Source organism: Poecilia reticulata, linkage group LG19 (assembly GCF_000633615.1).
Source record: "Poecilia reticulata strain Guanapo linkage group LG19, Guppy_female_1.0+MT, whole genome shotgun sequence".
Lineage (NCBI taxonomy): Eukaryota > Metazoa > Chordata > Actinopteri > Cyprinodontiformes > Poeciliidae > Poecilia > Poecilia reticulata.
Genome location: NC_024349.1, coordinates 2,690,265 through 2,709,182, shown reverse-complemented (window position 1 = coordinate 2,709,182; position 18,918 = coordinate 2,690,265). Strand labels below are relative to the sequence as shown.

Below are 18,918 nucleotides of genomic sequence, written 5' to 3'. Positions count from 1 at the left end.
GGTCCTATGTGGAAAGTAGGGGTTAGATTTTGGATATTTTTTTGCCTGAAAAGTCACTTAATATAGCAACAAAATCACTAAGTTGGCAACAATGGCGTGACTATTGTTAACCACGCTTGTGCAGTGTCACCTGGTGGTCTGGGCCATCAGTCAGCCTTATCTCACGGTAGAGCAAAAGGGGGCAGTGGTTGATTTTTAAACCTTTGCGGATGTAAATAAGATCAGTTTCTCATGCATGAGCCGATTGTTGATCTCCTAAAATTAAGAAAGCCTCATCTGTGCACTTTACTAAAAAAAAAGGGTTGCGCCAACCTTGAGACCAACAAAGGCCATCAAAAATTTGCGGTAACTGCATTATTTACATCACTGTGGAAAAGTTTATTTCCCACAGTGAAAATGTGGAAAATAAAGCAACATTCAAGAGTTTTTAAACATAAACAGGCCTTTTAAGATTATAGTATCAAAACGTGAAGCTCAGTGGTAGACATAGATAATGTCATTGACCCTTCTCATCTGGTCATAAGTTTTTATTTTTATTTTTTAGATCAGGGCATGATGTGTTGCTTTTTGAAGCTTATTTCTAAGGACAGAAAAAAAATCCACAGAATGATTGTTTTTAAAAGCTTCTTAATGGTATTTGGAAGAGAGATGTTCTGCAATGGAAAAGCAAATCTGAGAGTTACATAAATGAAAAAAAAAAAATGTCACTCTGACAAAAGTTACTGTGACTTAACGCTATTTTATCTCAACTCTCCTGGCATGGAGATGTCAAATAGCAGGTCAGAAACACAGCAAAGGTTCAACAGTAAAAATTGCTTTTACGGAATTCAGAAGCGTATTAACAGGAACCATATGGCAATATAATATATAAATGTTCTTGTTTCAGACAAAAAAAACAATACTTGTATAGTTAACTATTACATTTCCCATTTACTGAAATAAAAAAAAAATAAAAAATTCAAGTTGCCCTTTTTATGTACATTCATACCAGTGCTTGACTCAGTTCTTCCCTGAACATTAACGCTTTTAGGTTTCTTTTCTATTCTGTGCAGGATCCACTTTTGTAGCAACCTAACGGATCCCCGGGTGCTGCCTCACAGAGGCGGCACGCCCCTCATCTTGCGGATTACGTTGGCTATTCGCTTGGCCAGTCCTGGGTTGGGTTCTTCTACCTGGAAGCTTCGGGTCAGCAGGTTGTACAGGGAGCCGTATCCCACGGCCACAACGGTGCACGTTAAACAGATGACATTGTAAGGCATGCTGAAGTCTGGAGTGGGCAGGTTCACCAGCAGGGGCTCTGTGTAGACGCGTATGAAGTAGCTAGACTCTTCTTTGGTCGGAAAACTAGAAAGACAAGTGAAAACTGCGATTTTACACCCAAAGAGAAAACAAGAAAGCCAGGAGGACGTCTCTTAACATGCTAAGCAAAAACAAACAAAAAAAACTCCACTCACAAAGTGCTGAACAGGGGTTGCTCCTTAGTGATGTTTGTATTCATGGCAACAGTACTTGGCACAAGAGCACTGACAACCGAAGACCTACAATTGAATGAGAGACACATCTTAATCATTGAAAGGAAGTTGGCATCAGAAATATACGTCCATTTCTTACTTGGAGGACAGACTTATGACAGATGCAACAGGCAATGTGTTCATACCCGACGTAGAATCCGTGGTTGGGATCAGGTGTGTACTCGGTCCATTTGAGCAGAGCCCTCTCAAACTGCACGGTAACCTCGGTGACGGAGTGTGGAGGCAGCTGGACCAGCATCTCCAGCAGGTGGGGCCGCATTCGGTCTTTGGACGGCTGGTAGTGGATGTAACCTGGGAATAGATGGGGAATAAACGGAGCAACGAAAGCAGAATGTTAATGTTTGCTTGTCTGACAACGCATTCAGTTACAGATATTTTAAATAATTGAATGAAGAAATGATATAGAAGCTTGAGCAAACAAAAAAATCTGTGTTTAAATTATGTCACTTGACTCCAATGTGCTATGGCATATTCAGTAGTCTTCTGAAGACTGAAGGATAGAAATACAAACTTTGTATTTCTATCAAATACAAAGTACACATAGACGTATGCACACATACTTCTATGTGTGCATACACACATAGAAGTATGTGTGTATGGTTCTATTTGGGGCCACATGTGTAGACCAATCTGCATATTTTTCCCTCAAAGTTTCTCAATTTAATATCGGTTCAGTTCCTGATAGACGTTAATATTTATGGATTCATCAGTGTCATGCCATCTTCAACATTTTCTTTTAAAGGTAAAAGAATGTGACCTTCCAAGGCTGATTTTGGCTGACAATTGTCATTTTGACATCTTAATTTCTAGCACTCACTTGGCTTGTTGTCCTTTCCCTTGCTGGTGACGGTCAGCGTGTGAACGTAGAGACGCAGATACCAGGGCACGGAGTCCAGCAGCAGCACAGGAAAAGATCTGAAGGGATGGTTGTTGTACATTAAGGTGTGGATCTCTCCGGTCTGCAGCCCGTACCCGGCAACGTAACGTTCGGCGTGCAGCAAGGGCCGAAGCATGTCGCCTGCACGAAGAAAGATGGCAATGATTTGAAACAGAGAAACGTGCTAAAAATCTTAACTGAAAGAAACCCACTTTTACTTAGGCAATGTCAAGTGTACACCTGTTGGAATAGGGTGGAAAAATGTAGAATTTTATTTAACGTAACTGCTCAAAAATAGTTTCTGATGGGTTTCACTTCCAATCCAAAAATGACCAAACAATGTCAGGAAGAATGGCAAACCAAAAACTCTGTTCCAGGTAAAACAAATTCACCCTCTTCTTCTTCTTCTTCTTCTTGTGTCATCAATTGTCAGCAGCAATGTTCAGCCAATCCAGCAAAGCTGCTTCAGCCATCACTTTTGTCACTCACCCTCTGTGGATTTCCAGCGAATCAGCACATTAAGGGAGCGCACAGTCCCAAAGGTGACTTGTTGGGTCAGGTCGTAGACAGAAAAGGTCCGTCTGTCCCCCAGCACCACCGCCTGGCTCAGCAGATGAGTAGCTGGACTGAGCTCGAACTGGTCCTCCTGGAGAAACAAAACCATCTGGCTTTCATATAAATTTGAACTAAAAACAAAAACAAAAACAAATGTTCCCCATCCATCAGGTGCGTGTGAGACCACTTCGACAATTTAATTAGGTTCATCTCAGATGTTTGCATTGTTACAAAAAAAAACACACAGATATTTAAAGTGGAAGAACAGGACGCAACCTGAGGGTTGTCTGTGACGTCGATATATATTTTACTGGAGGAGGCCAGCGGGCAGGCTTCGGTGAGGGTCCGAGAGAACATCTTAAACAAAGACCACTCTGAAGAGAGAAGGGAATACATCAGCAAAGATGAAAGAGATACAATAGTTAAGTCGTGGACGATCGCAGGAAGAGATGTCTTCTGCAGACCTCGTTTGCCCTGTCCAGAGGCGTGAAGGTCAAACACCACATTCAGCGTCTGCCTCAGCTCCAAGGACGCGGTTTTGCACGGCTCGTCCTGACACACCGGCCGTATGTGCACAGCCTGGGAATGGAAACTGCTGTGGAAGAGTTTCTCCGACTTCAACAGCACAGCCAGACCAGCCTGAAAATATGCAGGTGCCACACGGAGGGGGGCGGGGAAAAAAGTCGGTTGAATAACCAAATCGGCACTTAGACTGTCGAGACAGATGCTGGCAAAAAAAAAGAGGGATTCACCTTGGATCCACACGGCAACAGTTTTTTCCAAGGAGTCAAGTTTTCAGTGCAGACAATTTCTCGTGGGAGGGTGGCGTAGCGAAGGAAGCGGTGATCTGTACCTTGAATTTCAACATAAACAGAATTTTAAGCAGCAAATTTTGAACAGAAGGTTTGATCGACGTGTACATTGTCCAGGATTTCTTTAATGAGTCAGGTCCTTTTAGAAAACCAAGACAAAAATGACCTGCATGAAAACTAAATACAAAAGAGCTTTAAAGAAATGGATTATGTAAAATAATGTGGACACATTTATTTCATATTTAAACAATACATATTCTAAACGGTGCTGATGACTTATTGCAGTGGAATAAGAGAAAACAAGGCCGAAAGATGCTTACTTGGTGTTATAAAAATAAAATACCTGAGTTAGATATATTTCTACAACACACAATGATATGATATGATATATGATATGCAGACGGACTGCACCAATCAATGGAGAAGAACTTGAAATGCACCATTTCTTCCTTGACTGCTGACTGGCAAGTGGAACTCTGAAGAACCTAAATATTTTTTTTATGAACACTAAAACTAAACACCAAAACTCAAAACCCAAACTTTTTCAGTGCTCTTCTTTTTTTTTTTTTTATTAAAATATTTTACAATCTGCTATTGGAAATTGTTGTTTTTGTAATGAAAGCCACCCTAACATGCAGTATATTTGTTTCCTGGATTTTTGCATCTTTCTAAGGAGGAGCTGGCACTGACTAACAGTAAGATGTCATTTGCAATCTCGGGTTTAATTCAGCATAATGTATCATAAGAGAAATGTGTAGAATGCAAAAATAAAGGCTGAGAATGGTTTGCTGTACCGTTGGCGATTCCCAGGGGTTTGAAGGAGGCGCTGGGCTGAACAGTGTTGGTGGAGTCAATGAAGTTCAGTGAAGCACAGAAGATGCCTGACAAAACGTTTGTCAGCTCCTTCCACGTGGCATCCACACTAAAAAGGGAGACAGAAGGCAGAGAAATGTTGACGGGACCGACAGACACGCGGAAGCAGCAAACCGATGCATAACAATGCATCCATATTAACGTCAAATATATGACAAGCCATCTTAGCTGATCAGATATGTACATGCTAAAAACAACAGCTTATTTTCAGCATTTAAAAAAAATCGTATTCCACAAATATATCCCTGTTAAACAAGCTGTAACACTTCGTAGCCACCAGATGGCAGCACTCACTCTGTCACAGTGTCCTGAAACCAGACCCAGAGTTCAGCTCCAGGAGGGGATGGGAGGTAGGGCTGCCCCCACTGCATGGTCCTCCAGTAGCCCTGTGTGAAGGAGATGTGCAGCTCTCGCACTGAGAACTTGGAGATGACCTGACCCAGAGATTTGGGGAACAGCCTGTAGTGGGAGACTGAGAAATGGAACCACGTATTTAGTGTTAAGGATGTTATTTATATGAGAAAAAAAATGTATGTGAGGAATTTATGTTTTGCACTTGCATTTTTAAAGGTTTAAAAGTCTCTTTAAAGTCCACATTCATAAAGTTGTGCAAAAAGTATCAGCTAACGCACAGACGTTCATCTTCTCTTTAGCTAACATTTTGTGATCTTCTTCCATTATTTCCAATACACAAAATTCACAGCTATACTGTTTTGTAAGGGCAAACTTTAATAGCCTGAAACTGAACGCAACGCTAGTGCTGAGATGGGAAATCAGTGCAAACCAAACCAGAGGGAATTTTTTTTTTTTTGCAAAAGTAGCTTGTGCAGTTGTTTACATCATTCATCAAACTTTACGACATGCATTTCAATATGTGGCACCTATACGGCAAAAGTGTTCATATTCCTTAAACCTTTTCACATTTTGTCATGCTAAACTCCACCTCAATTTATTTGGATTTTTAGTAACACATGCTTGAGAAGGAGAAAATGATTAAAATGTAATGTGAATAAGGTTTGACTGATGAGATTTTCTATAGGTGGCTGTTTAAGTTGTCTTTTTACAACAAATGTGTGATCGGTAAGAACTCTGAAGTGGACTTTGTTATACTGGAAGGTTGCCTCTTCTTTCATTGATCTTAAAAGGAAAACAAAATCTGCACAAACTTACAGAGTCTGATTGACTCTGATATTACCTTCCACTGCCCGCTGTCAAGACGGCTTACCTTTACTTCCTCTGGTGAAGTCAGTCTCCCACACGGTGCGAAACTGGAAGCTAGCATAAATATCTCCGGAGTGCAGCGGTCTGATGACCAGCTCCTCCTGAAACTCGTCTTTGAGCGCCGGTGTTGATGTCAGGACCGAATCGGGGACAGGTAAGTCCTGTTTGCTCGCAGCAGCATCATCAGGAACTGTTTCGTCAACCTGGGTTGCTTCCCACCGCCTCTCCTCTGTCGGTTGCTTCTCTGTTTCCGCCGCTGTTTGTGGATTATCGACCACACTGGCATGCTGTTCATCACCCGGCGTAGGTTCTTCACTTTTTACCACCACGTATAATGAATAAATAAATACAAGAAGTAACCAAGCGCAGCGACTACACCTGGGAGCTGCCATATTGCTACTGGGTAGGTGATTAACTTCCGCCTTCTAACGTCACGCATGAAACCAGCCAATAGCCTCTTTCCATTCTGAGTCCCGTGACAGTGACTTAGATATGTTTTGTTTTAAGCAAAAAATATTTCATTTAAAGAGACCAGATGCATTAAAATGCCTGTTGGAAATCTGTATTTTGACTTTTGCAGAACTATTAATTTGTTCGGACGGCTCATTATTAAATTATGCCTCTAATTGTTCGGTAAGCATATTTGTAAAAAGACCATCTTTTATTAGAGTACCAGTAATTCAGAAAGATTGAATAAATATGTAAGAAATACATACACATATTATCATTAAGAATATTTTTTTTTAAAATAATGGGGGAGGGGGGTATAATTTTTTACTAATATCTGCAGCAGGGCATATTAGTCTGAACCATGTTTATTTATATACAGATTTTTTTAAATGAAATTACACACGTTATTATTGAATCTACATTACATTACAACTGAATCTAAAGTGACATTAGCTTTCAGCTACCTAAAGCTATGGACCCTGAACGTATGCACCATATTCTGGCTACTGTATGCTTTCTCTAAGCCACCATAAAACATTCAATACAGAATTTGCAATGTCCTGGTGCTGAATTGTGTCACTGGACAGGGATGGGCATCATCATCACCCCGCTGGTACCACCGGGGGCACATCCCCCCTCCTCGACCCCCTTTCACATCTACACATCGTCACACACGGCCCAGACACACGCGCTCGCGCATTGCACGCACACACATCCACGCGCGGTGAATTTCAGCCCAGCCATGGCTCCCTGGTAGATGCTCAAAGCGGCTGTTGTCAGAGCGAATTAAATCTCCCCTCCTCTCCTCTGCTCTGCTCCGCTTGCTGGTTTTCCTCCTGACCTCGCTTGCCTCCGCTCGGGTTTTTCAATATTTTATTCAGGATTCCTGCGCTGTCTTCTTCTACATGGCTACATCAGATGGACTAGACGGCTGTCTGCAGCGAGGCAGATCTCAAAGTGACCCGAACATACTCACGGAACCGGGCATCGATTTGTCTCACGGCACAGGTAGGATGAACGCGGCATTACGATGATCATTATTTATTTTATTTTTATATTTTGTGCATTTATTTTGTGTTAATTTATTATATTGCAGAATTATTTATTGTTTTTTTTTTTTAGCGATGGTAAAAATGCTCTAACGCCCGCTGGGATGTCAGAACAGCCAGGACAATTAGCGCTATGCTTCCAACGCTGGATGTCGAATATTGACTGTAACAGTGAATCGTGGCGCTGCAAATTGAAAATTAATGTGCCATATCAGCGTCTGTGAACGGCTGCTATGCCTGGTCACATTATTATAAAGACGCCTGTAGCTCTTATAGCGCTGACGTGGATTCAAGTAGTGGGCTATTGAGGGTATTTAATATTATATCGACGTGAGGAGATTTCACTTATTTGCGGATTTTTTTCTTTTTTTTTTTTGTGGCTGCAATCAGCCTGCCTGGATAGGGCATTTTGGGAGCATCACACAATCCGCATGCATGTACGGTCCATGATGCCAGGCTAAGCGTATTTGTTGTCTTATCTCAGCCTGTGCTGCTTGCCCCGTGTTATGTGGGGGTAAGCACGGGTCTTGGCTTTAGGCTTTAATGCAGTTTAAACCGGCACATGCACATCTCTGCATATTGACAGCACTGACAACCCCACCCCCCTTCTCCTACTTCCCTCTTACTGAACTGATGACTGGTCAATGCCAGGCTGCCCCACGTGATGCAGGCTATAGGTGGAGATACCCCCCAACCCCCCTTCCCTTCCAGGCTTTAATTTTAAAGAAAATATCAGGTGCTGCTTTCAGTGAGGAGTCCTTGTTTGTTTCCCCCGGGGCCTGTTTGTCATCCTCTTGAATGTGGTATAGGGCTAATGAAATGATCTTTCATTAATAACAGATAAAGAGTGGTGCCTCTGCACTCCTGCTGCAGATAATGTGCTTCCTCTATCAGCTTCCCATTCTTAATTCGTCCATCTAACTCCTCCGAAAATGCATGGATTGATTTTTACGTAAGCACGAGGCTATTTATGGTCAATTCATGTGGGTTTGGAAAGGGCTTGTTGTTTCCTCCCACACGTGGTGAGTTTTACGCACACGAAGAATGCTGGAGTGGATGATTCAGAAAAAAAAAAGGGAAAAAAAAGCTATGCCTTTTCACCTTTCAGCTCATTTCTAATGAAGGCCACTCGATTGCACCTGCCTGCACTCATCAGCTGGCCCAAGTGCATTTTCAACGGACCCCCGGCTGAATACGGCCCTGCCAAGGATGGTTTTAATTCACACTTATGTGAATGTGATGATGTCACAGCGGGTCTTTGACACACCTGAATAAACAACACAGTGGCTCGGCAGATCCGCCATGCAAGTGACGAGAGCCGTGCAGTGAGATCAGCCTCCGTAGACGACAATGTGTGCAAATGCAGGTTTTTGCGATGAAAATAAGAGCAGAATAACTATACCGTTGTGACAGCAGAGTAGTGTCAGCGTCTGATGACCTGAAGCACTCACAACATGACCCAGCTCTCCTCTGTGTAAGATCATCACTGCACCAATGTCTGGGGCACCAGTCTTTGCCAAAGTAATCCTTTGGCAAAGACTGCACTTTTCTCCTTTTACAGTGCCTCACGCAGCTGCAGAGGATAGGCTGACACTGTATTCATCCCCTGACTCAACACTGACGAGAAGAGTCAATAGAGACAAGTAACAGCTGAACGTCCCACAGAATCGAAACAATGTTGTCTTAGAAATAGTGATAACGGGAGACTCCCACTGAGTAGTCTCCAATAGTCCAGTCCTACTTTTTTTTTTTGTATTATTTACTGAGAATGGCTTTTTTTTTAGTTCAGTGTGTTTGTATGCTCACCAGACACTTGTTCAGTTGCTTGATAACACTAATGCCAAATTTGGCCAATCTCGTACCAGGAAGTCGGCGCTGTCAGACACGTTGACGTGATGAAGACAACTTGCTGAAAATGAAGCCAAGAATCAGAATAGTGGAGAAAATAGATAAAAAAGGGGATAGTGAGCGCTCAGGTTTACAGAGAGCGGCTTGAGAAAGAGAAAATATCCAGCAAGAATGGCCGGACGGCTTTGAAACAAAGCAACAATTATTAAAACAAGGTATGCAGGGTAACAACTCTAAACATTAAACTCGAAGCAGGTGGGCTGCAGAAGATCACATCGGGTGGCTCTTCTGTCAGTTAGGAACAGGAAACAAAGACTACAGTTCACAAAGGCTCAACAGAATCGGCTAATAATAGATGCTGCTGGTCCAAAATCTCAACTTCACTCATTCACCTTCAACATTCAGATGCTAGGGTTAGATTCAACATGAAAGCGTGGATCCATCTTGTATCTCATTCCACTGGTTTACACTTTGGGTCCTTTAGAAGCAATTGAGGATACCAGTGGCCCAGCTTTCCTGATTATTGTTTTGGATCATGCCAGTCCATTTATAACTGCACACAGTCATCTTCTAATGTCAACTACCAGCAATATACAGCACCATGTCAAGAAGCTCCGATCATCTCAAACTGGTTTGTTGATCATGACGATGAGCTCCCTGTATTCCTGCGAATGCTACCTTGTCAATATTGACCAACATCTCTTGGGAGTGTTTCTGTAACTTTGCTTAATCTATTTTAAGGAGAATTTAGGAAGTTCTGAGTACAAAATCACTCCAACCTGGTACTGATATGATGTTCCCGTATAAAGTGGCCGGTGAGCGTATGTTCAAAAGAAAAGTTTTTCAGTGAACTACACAGAAAAACAAACAGGTCAAATTCAAATTTCACATTGCTCATTTTGAGACATCCTCATTTAACTTTCTGTCAATGTAAGTGTTGCACTGTAACAAATTGTTTAGTCAGTTCATTTCGACGAACACCTCTCTGGATTCACCTGCTAATAAAATGTCACTTTCACTCGAAGATCCACTTAGTCATTCCAGAGTGAGGAGGGAGTAATGGGGTGGAGAGGACACCTTGAAGTTTTGTAGTCAGAAAATCTGTCCAGGGACGATGGATGGTTTCTTTCTGTTATTTTTTTATTCAGTGAAATAACAGAAAGCTGATCCTAGCTAGATAAAAAAAAATAAATAAATGAAAGAAAGAGCTTAAAGAAACCACAGTACCAGAGATCTGTGGCACTCTAATTTCAAATAAAGACTAAGTCGGATTTTGATTAATATCAATTACCATTTCATTATTATGCAGTTACTGTAATAACAGTCAAGTTTTTAATTATGGTTTCGTACTTAGTGTTACTTTTATTTGGGTAACTGTTAACCTAAGTCTGTTATTACAGTTTGATAATGACAATGATGATGATTATGATGAATTATGCTAGAGGGGAAGCACATTTTGTAAATCACTGGGTTTCTAAAAGTCTTTTGAAGTCTGAAAAAGTAATGTTATGTATGATGAGTTACTTATTATTCCATTTATTTCATGGAAGCATGAGATAAATTGAGTTTTCACATTTTATTATTTTATCATACAAAACAACAGCCAGTTCATTGCTTCATTGGTCTTTCAGCTGTTTATTTTGAAACTTACAAAATGAAGGCTCATGCATCACTAACAGTGACTGAACAATATGTGTTTTGCACAAGATATTCTAGATGCATTAAAGATGTCTGATTTCAAATTTTGTAAACATTTTATGCACAAATATTCAGCGTTTTCAAAGGAATAAAAGAAACTGTAAAATTTAAATCTGGAAATTTTGAAATGGAAGAAAACATTTTTGAAAAAAGTTCTTCAGAGAAGAAAATAAGGAAATCTTAAAAAAAAACATGCACCATACTAATTAAGAGTTGGGCACTTTCCACCCAAAATCAAGACCCACTGATGATCAGTATGTTTTAGGCTTCATCTTTGTCCACTGGTCACATTGAAGCCACAACAATCCTCTTAGACATGACGTCAGAAGAATTTTGGGAAACTGCCGGTGCAACACGAGCCCCTGCGAAAATTAGACGGAATCAAACCTTTTGAACGGTGGATGTTCTTACTTGTATGCACAGGTCCCTCTTTGTGATCGTATCCATTCCGCCCACTGTAAGTGCTGAATAATTCAGTTCTGGTTTGATGAGTCCCTTTTCTGTTCCAGCCTTAGATGCCTTAATCTAAGATTGTCCTTGTGCCAAAAACGCATCGAAACAGATCCTTTCAGCGTTATCACTGAAGATCTTATGAGCTTACGCCTGCCTTTTGTACAGACAATGCGTATGTATGTAATGCACAACAATCGAGTTCAAATTTGACCACTGTGATCATTTTGCATTTTGAACTAAGAATCGTCGGTCTTCACTCCTTTAAGGACTCAATTGGACAGAGCAAATGGATCATTTTTATTTGTATTGGCCAAGTGCTAGTGCCAACTTTAAATTGATGTCACCCGTATCCAAACTCACTTCTGCTTATGAAGGTTGACTTTGCCTCACCTCAGATTAGAGCGTTTTCTTATTCACAATCCCTCTGTTACAGTCAGACATTGATGAGTAAATGTGAGAAATTATGAGTCAGCCTTATGTAACATTCTCCCTGTTTAGCTTTCTAAAATGTACAATATGGATGTATATAAAATAGGATTAGTGACACAAGAATGCCTTACATAAGTAGTCATTTAAAACTCCGTTTTGGTTAATCTTAATGTGTTAGTTTGGGTTTAAAAATATTATAATAGGGTTTTGTTTAGTCTCATTGCAGTATGTGAACTAAACGCTTTGCTTTACAGTAGATTATCTTTTCATTAACACCTAGGATCAGCCACGTCAGTCGAGGTGCCTCGCTGGAGAAGTGGAGCTGAACAAAGAAAAAGGAAAAGTCATTTAATCAGAAATTGTAAGTTTAACCTGATAGTTCTGCCATGCAGTAGAAAAAGCATCTTGTCTATCTTGTCATGATGCAGTAAAGTACCTTTAATGATGCTGAAGAGGCAGATAAAGAAAAATAGGAATTAGATCAGTAAGTGGTCTTCTCTGTGGTTTTGAAAAAGGAGATAAAGTTTTATTCTTAGCTGAAGAGAAACTTTTTCAAAAGAAAAAAAGTCAAGGTCCATCTACTAGCAACACTTAATGTTACCTGCTGCTTACATTAAAGCATTCAGAGAGAAAACATTTTATTTGATTTTAACCTTAGTAGATAGATATACAGACATTTCTTTGTAAAACTTATAACCTTGCTTAAAAGTATATGAGCTCCTTTTGAATTCTTTAGTGTTTTTAAGCATAACAACAATATGAATTATACTTTTTTCTTGGAAATTCATGTGAAAGTCTATTATAAAGTGGCACGAGTGTTACGAAGAAGAACAAATAATTCGTGGTTATGAAGTGTTTAATGAAACATCTGAAAAGCACATTTATATTTGGCCCTCTTTACTCTGATAACCCATTAGTTAAGATCCAGCAAAACCAAATTAACTTCAGAAGTAATTTTGATTAATTTGAGTCCTCTAGTGTGTGATTTAACAAACTGTAAGGATGATCTGTGAAGGCATCAGAAGCCTGTTAGAGAACATTATGATCACCAAGCAACCAAGGAGAAAGTTTAGGATAATCCAGACCAGTTTTTAATGTTTTAAAAACTGAAAACACTTAATAAAGCTCCACTCAAGTTTTGATTAGAAATATACACATATCTGAATGTGTCTAAAGTCTAATTAAGACTTTAGTGCTAAATGTCAAAAATCCAGGATGGAGTCATGACTTCCTAATCACGGTCAGCTTTGAGGAAAATGGGACTTATCAGTCAAGACCACTTGCTACAAGTAGCCACTGGTGAACTATTCAATCTCTCATCCATGAAGAGAAGAAAAACAATCAGCCTTGCAGAGTCTCAGAGTAATACTCACCTAAAGCCAAGTTGTAAAAGTCGATCTAAATAGAGTATTCTCCTGCACTAATATATTTGTGGTTTTGTGTTAACTTATGGGTAAGTGATTTTAAGTATTCATTATATTTTACCGGGGCTGCACAGTGACGCAGTTGGTAGAGCTGTTGCCTGGCAGCAAGAAGGTTCTGGGTTCAATTCCCGACCTGGGGTCTTTCTGCATGTTCTCCCTGTGCATGGTGGGTTTTCTCTGGGTACTACGGCTTCTGCCCACAGTCCAAAAACATGATGTCAGGTTAACTGGTTTCTCTAAATTGTCTGTGAGTGTGTGTGTGCATGTTGTTGTGCTGTGTGTCTCTGTGTTGCCCTGCGACAGACTGGCAACCTGTCCAGGTGACCCCGCCCTTCGCCCGGAACGTTAGCTGGAGATAGGCACCAGCAACCCTCCCGACCCCACTAAGTGACAAGGGTGTACAGAGGATGGATGGATGGATGGATGGATGGATGGATGGATGGATGGATGGATGGATGGATGGATGGATGGATGGATGGATGGATGGATGGATGGATGGANGATGGATGGATGGATGGATGGATGGATGGATGGATGGATGGATGGATGGATGGATGGATGGATGGATGGATGGATGGATGGATGGATGGATGGATTATATATATATATATATATTACCTCTGGGAAAGATATGGGGAAAATCAGCATTCAGAATTACGGCAGAGATTAAGAAAATCTCCAAGATACAAAAGTTCATTTTTTAGAAGAAAGAATCATACTTTAACAGATATTTTGGTTAACAGATCCCCAACAACAAAAAACCTAAAACTTAATGATTTAGTAGTTTTCTTCTCTTTGGAAAAGGTTAAAGAAAATTGTTCAACACTATTTCTGCTGTGACTCATATAGTGGGAGTGATAATCTTGACATTTCAGTGAAACTTACTGAAGTAGATGACAATATATTATTTAACATTGTTATTCAGTCTTTGAAAAGGCATTTTTAGAGAATAATAAAATTTTTCAATGTATTTTTTTATCAGTTTTTTTTTATTTTGTTTGATTATTAATTTTTAGTCATTTTGTAAAGACTTCCTTGTTTAGTCTGCGTATTTTGCTGTTTCCAACAGTTATTGATCTATTAATCTGTAATTTTTTTAAAACTATAGTTTCTTCTTTTATAGATTCTTCTTTGCAAAGTCAGAAGAAATGTTGGAGATTTGCGTAACCACCACTAAAAGGTCTGCTTTCTCTAATAACAAGTTCACATCCTGGTTATATTGATTAATAAACACTAAAAATAAAAACATTTAACAGGAAAAGAATAATATACCCTGAGACAGTTAGGTTTACTCACATTACTTTGTCTACATGATTGGGATTTGGGTTTTTCTCTGAACCTTTTTCTAATGTTGGTCTCTTGATATCATTAATAAATGTTGTGATGACCTTTTGAAACGTGTTTAAATCCTATTATCATGTCCTGTTTAGCAGTAAAGTCTTCTACTGTTAACTAGAGCAGCTAAGTTCTCTTTCTGTTTCTCTGACAGTTTGCAGTGTTGGACTTACAGTTAAAAGCAGGGATAAAAATATGTTAGATACTGTTCCCTGCCCGTTCCTGATAGATTCACACAGTAAGTTAGAGGAAATCGTCAATTTCACATCTTTGGAGTTCAGCTCCAACTCTACACACTTGCAGCACAGCCTACAAGTAACAAGTTACAGTAACAAGTTACCGTCGTTTGACGTTTTCTCATGTTCATAAACACTAAATTCTTGTGTTTATAAGTCAAAAACCTCAAACTTATTAGCTGATTGATTCTGTTCTGTTGAAATTAGGCCAATGGAACAGCAGTAATTTCTCCTCGTTGAAAAAAAAAAAAAATCCTCTTCATCCTGGGGTGATTGAAGATAAGACGCCGCTTTGCGCTGTGTTGTGTGCGGATTCCCTCGCTGTCCTCCTGTTGCCCATGAAAACGGAACAGAAAAATCGCGCTGCGGATGTGAGAACAGATTAGGCTTTTGACGAGCCATGTGCTGCTAGGGCTGTTGTTTGCATGCCCACACCTGTGAGTCTATGTGCTTTTCTGGCTTGCGAATCCATCTCCAGAAGAAAATGGCAATCTTGTGCAGGCTGAGAAATTGAAAGAAAAAAAAAAAAACGCACAAATTAACACTCAGAATGTGCTAGACGATAACAGGCAGAGAGCAAAACAGAAAGCGCTGGCTTGATGCACAAAGACCCTAGCAGCCTGGAACACCTGGGAGATATCCTGGTATAAAAGCAGCATGAAATGCAGCTATTTATCCTCTAAAGGCTGAGGTTAAATGAAGTTTAAGGAGTTGCAAGCCGGATGATGTGAAGGGTAAACTCCTCCTGACGTCTTCGGATCAGCGGGGGCAAGTTTTACAGAAAGGCAGGAGAAAAGGACAGAGGACTGAATGAGCGAAATGAAGGAGAGAAGGAAATGAGAAGGTGGCAGCTTTTTTTTTTTTTTTTTTTTTGAAGGAAAGCCAAGATCTTATCCTAATTGCAAGCTAGCTGCAGCGAGATGATGGATCATCTATAGGAGAACAGGAACAAAGATGCAGTGGATGTGTGTTTCTCGTGTCCTTTAAGACTGCAGGAGATTCAGGACCAGGATGAATAAAAAAATTAAAGGATGTTAATGAAGGCCTAGGATGCAGTTACACTCAAAATATTTTTCATTAGTTTCTATTTTCTATTCTTTCGAGCTACTATTCATACCCCTTAATTTTTTTTTTTTTTTTTCAGAATTGTGTCAAGCACAATCAAAGTCTACTATTTGTACTATTTGTAGGTATGTCACATAACATTGCAATTAGCTCCAAGACATTAATAAGCAAGAAAACAAACATGGAGAGACTTGTTGTTTGTTAGCTGATTAGATTTAGTTATGTTTTACTCTTCAGTGTATTCAGGCGAGACTGAATACAGACACATTTTCTTGACAAGAACTCCTGAAAAATATTTTAGTAGAAAATGAAACTTAAAGACTTTAAAAGCGGCGAAAGATAAGATGTATTTTCTGCTAATGCTAACTTTTTCTTACTGTTAAATTCAGGTTTTGGTCAGCACCGTTATCACATCGGATATGTGTTCCATTAAAAGCCTGAAGATGTTTGCAAAGTTAAAACAAAGAACAAAAGTTTAAAAAGCACAGCAGAGAAGTGTATATGAAGCGCTACACAGATTCAGCACAAACAATAAAATAATAAATGAGGTAAAATGGAAGCCAATAACACTGAAAACTATCACAGACAAACATAAAATTGCAGTCATAGTAAATTAAGAGCTGAATATATTGTTCAAAAATGAAAATATGTCCATACTATTTTTTCTTGCTTTTTTGTATAATTCTGCCTGATGATGACAGTAAAAATAAATAATCAATAATGTATTGTAAAAGGTGTCGATGTGTTAGATCAGTAGTGTAAAATATTGATAAACAATTTGCTTTTATTTAGTTTTTGCTACCAAACAGGTATGTGAAGCATTTTTTTCCCTCTTTCATCACATGCTCCCATCTTGATATCATAGTTTGTTCTCCCCATTTCACAGAGGTGCATCCATATGCAAAGGCTGGATGTCCACAGTTGTATTTGATGTGGCTATTTTAGGCTGTTCAGTGATTGTCTGTATTTAGCTGGGAAGCTTGTTGTTAAAAATGTGACTTTGTTTAAATCACCTCCTGTGCAAATTTAGCCTAAGCAAAGTTGTTGGAAATCTTGTTTGATCAACCCCGTTTCTTTTAATCACCTTTTAGTTAAATTTTCTCTGCTGGGGTATTTCCCACTGATGCTGTTAGGGTTGTCTCTGAATAATAAATTCTCCTGGAGGTGATGGTGATGTGTTGAGTTGCAAAATGAAATAAAAAAATAAAAATCAATCTTTGAAAATGGTGTTCACAGCACTGTAAAGTTGCCACAGTAAACACCATCCTTAAAATAGATACCTGCTGGTTCCTCCTACCAAAAATATGACGTATTGCAGCGTCACACCTCTTCAAAGCCTCTGCATGTTTCTCTCCTAAATCAGATGTGAGGCCAGAGGAAATTCCCCTGCCTCATCAAAGCTGAACACTTTTGTCTAGAACCTCCCCCCACCCCCTCTCCGCTCCCCCAAAAAAGAAGAAGACTGACACCAAGGAGGGAAGGAAACTAAAAACGAACGGGGTGAACTAAACTCAGCATACAGTATGTAGGGGCTTGTCCTTGTGACTGAGTGTGTTGTCAGAGAGATGAGGAGACAGTGAAATGTGGTTTTAGGCCTTTGTGTTTATGTTTAATAGCCACTTACAGTGCAGTGTTACTGAGGAGTTCTCTCAGGGCCTCTCCGGAGCAAGAAGATGAAATACATAATGTACCCCGATCAAATAACGGCACAAGAAGGAATAGAGTCATAAAATGAAATGAATTCAGACTTTTCATTGAAATGTTCCACTGGCCGTGTCTGTGATAAATGAGATAAATGAGAGGGAAGGGAGGGGAGACTTTGGCTGCTTTCACTTTTTGTTACAGTCTGTCTCTCTGGCAACTCACTAACTTCCTAGAAGACGTTTAGACGGAGCTCAGAAGTTACAGTGTTTAAGGCCACTTCTCAACAGACGGGCCTTAGAATCGACGCAGACAGACTGACACTTAGAAAACACAAATCCTCATCATAATAATAAATAATTTAACATAATAAAATCTTCACATCAGATATTGAAAAAAGGATTTGATCACGCCTCTACAGCAAATGCTGCTTTTAATACATGATGCACTGCACGCCGTAGAGGTGGAACCTTTTTAAATTCAGCTTTACAGACCTCTGTGACTTTCACAATGATAGACGTGTAAAGAAGATGCACAACATTCAACCGACACACGAAAGAGAAAACAGTAATATCCATCATTTTGCTATGCCTGGTGAAACAGAGTCTGTCTCCAGGCACCATTGGGAACAATTATAAGACTGAAATGTTTCTGTGGCAAAATCTATTTTTGTTTTCAAACTATTTAGTTGTAATAATTATTTAGAAAGAAAACAACAATCCACTCTAGGCAATGTTAGAAATAGCTTATGTCTCAGTGAGCCTTCATTTAAAGCAATTTAGGTGTATCACATATTGTTTTGTAAAGGTGTGTAAGCAGCCAAAACATAATATATAATGAATATCTATAAAAAGCTAACATTTGAGTTAAGTACATTTATTTTAAGAGGTAACAGAAAGCAAATGTGCTGCCTAAAACTTCACTTTCTCTGAGATGCTTCTCTATGTTTTTAATCAGTTTTAGTCTGTAAAAATCCACAGAGCAAAAGCAAGGACAGGTGTGTTTCTGATATTTCATGATGTTTTGTTTAAATCAGGCTATAGTGAGTCCTAATAATCCCAAAACGTTACATTTAGTTAGCAAAAATCATTAGCAGTAAATCTCAAGTTGATGAGTGCTTCCTTGTTGAAGCACTCCACTAAGTTGTGACATAACTTAGATTTTTTTTTTGTCTTAAAATAAAATTAGTTTTTTTTGTTGTTTTTTTTTTTAACCATTTGCCAGAAAATTTATTCCCGAAAGGTATAAAAATGTGTCATAATTTATTCACAATTTAAATACCTAACAGTGAATATTTTAAGATGGGAAACTTTTTTTTCAGTCCCTTCTAAAAGTGAAAAACCTGACCTGGGTGTTTCAGATCCAGACTTCTGTTCTTGTTGAAATGCAATTAAGAACAAAGGTAAAACCAAGTAATATG

General features: G+C 39.4%; 2 protein-coding genes across 2 annotated transcripts in view; one reads left to right on the top strand and one right to left on the bottom strand.

The window, feature by feature from the left end:
- Positions 1-491: 491 nt before the first annotated feature.
- Positions 492-6,313, bottom strand: pigt (phosphatidylinositol glycan anchor biosynthesis, class T). The gene is made up of 11 exons (XM_008436458.2): positions 5,875-6,313; positions 4,944-5,121; positions 4,571-4,698; positions 3,717-3,817; positions 3,429-3,603; positions 3,241-3,338; positions 2,899-3,055; positions 2,350-2,550; positions 1,658-1,823; positions 1,455-1,538; positions 492-1,344 (listed from the first exon to the last, which is right to left on the bottom strand). The coding sequence occupies exons 1-11, from the start codon at positions 6,260-6,262 to the stop codon at positions 1,095-1,097; spliced, it is 1,926 nt and encodes a 641-aa protein (XP_008434680.1). The 5' UTR covers positions 6,263-6,313; the 3' UTR covers positions 492-1,094.
- A 668-nt stretch (positions 6,314-6,981) lies between these two features.
- phactr3a (phosphatase and actin regulator 3a) overlaps positions 6,982-18,918 on the top strand; it is a 36,384-nt gene continuing 24,447 nt past the window's right edge. Inside the window, exon 1 of the mRNA XM_008436451.2 lies at positions 6,982-7,328. Coding sequence (XP_008434673.1) covers positions 7,226-7,328 — 103 coding nt within the window. The 5' untranslated portion in view covers positions 6,982-7,225. The remainder of the gene's footprint in view (positions 7,329-18,918) is intronic.

Bases quoted from the DNA above. Each gene is read 5' to 3' on its own strand.
- pigt (XM_008436458.2), bottom strand. From the start codon at position 6,262: ATGGCAGCTCCCAGGTGTAGTCGCTGCGCTTGGTTACTTCTTGTATTT. The intron at 3,604-3,716 runs GTGAATCCCTCT...GCATATTTTCAG, and splicing joins TGTTGCCGTGTGGATCCAAG to GCTGGTCTGGCTGTGCTGTT. The intron at 3,339-3,428 runs GTCTGCAGAAGA...TTCTCTCTTCAG, and splicing joins CTCTGGACAGGGCAAACGAG to AGTGGTCTTTGTTTAAGATG.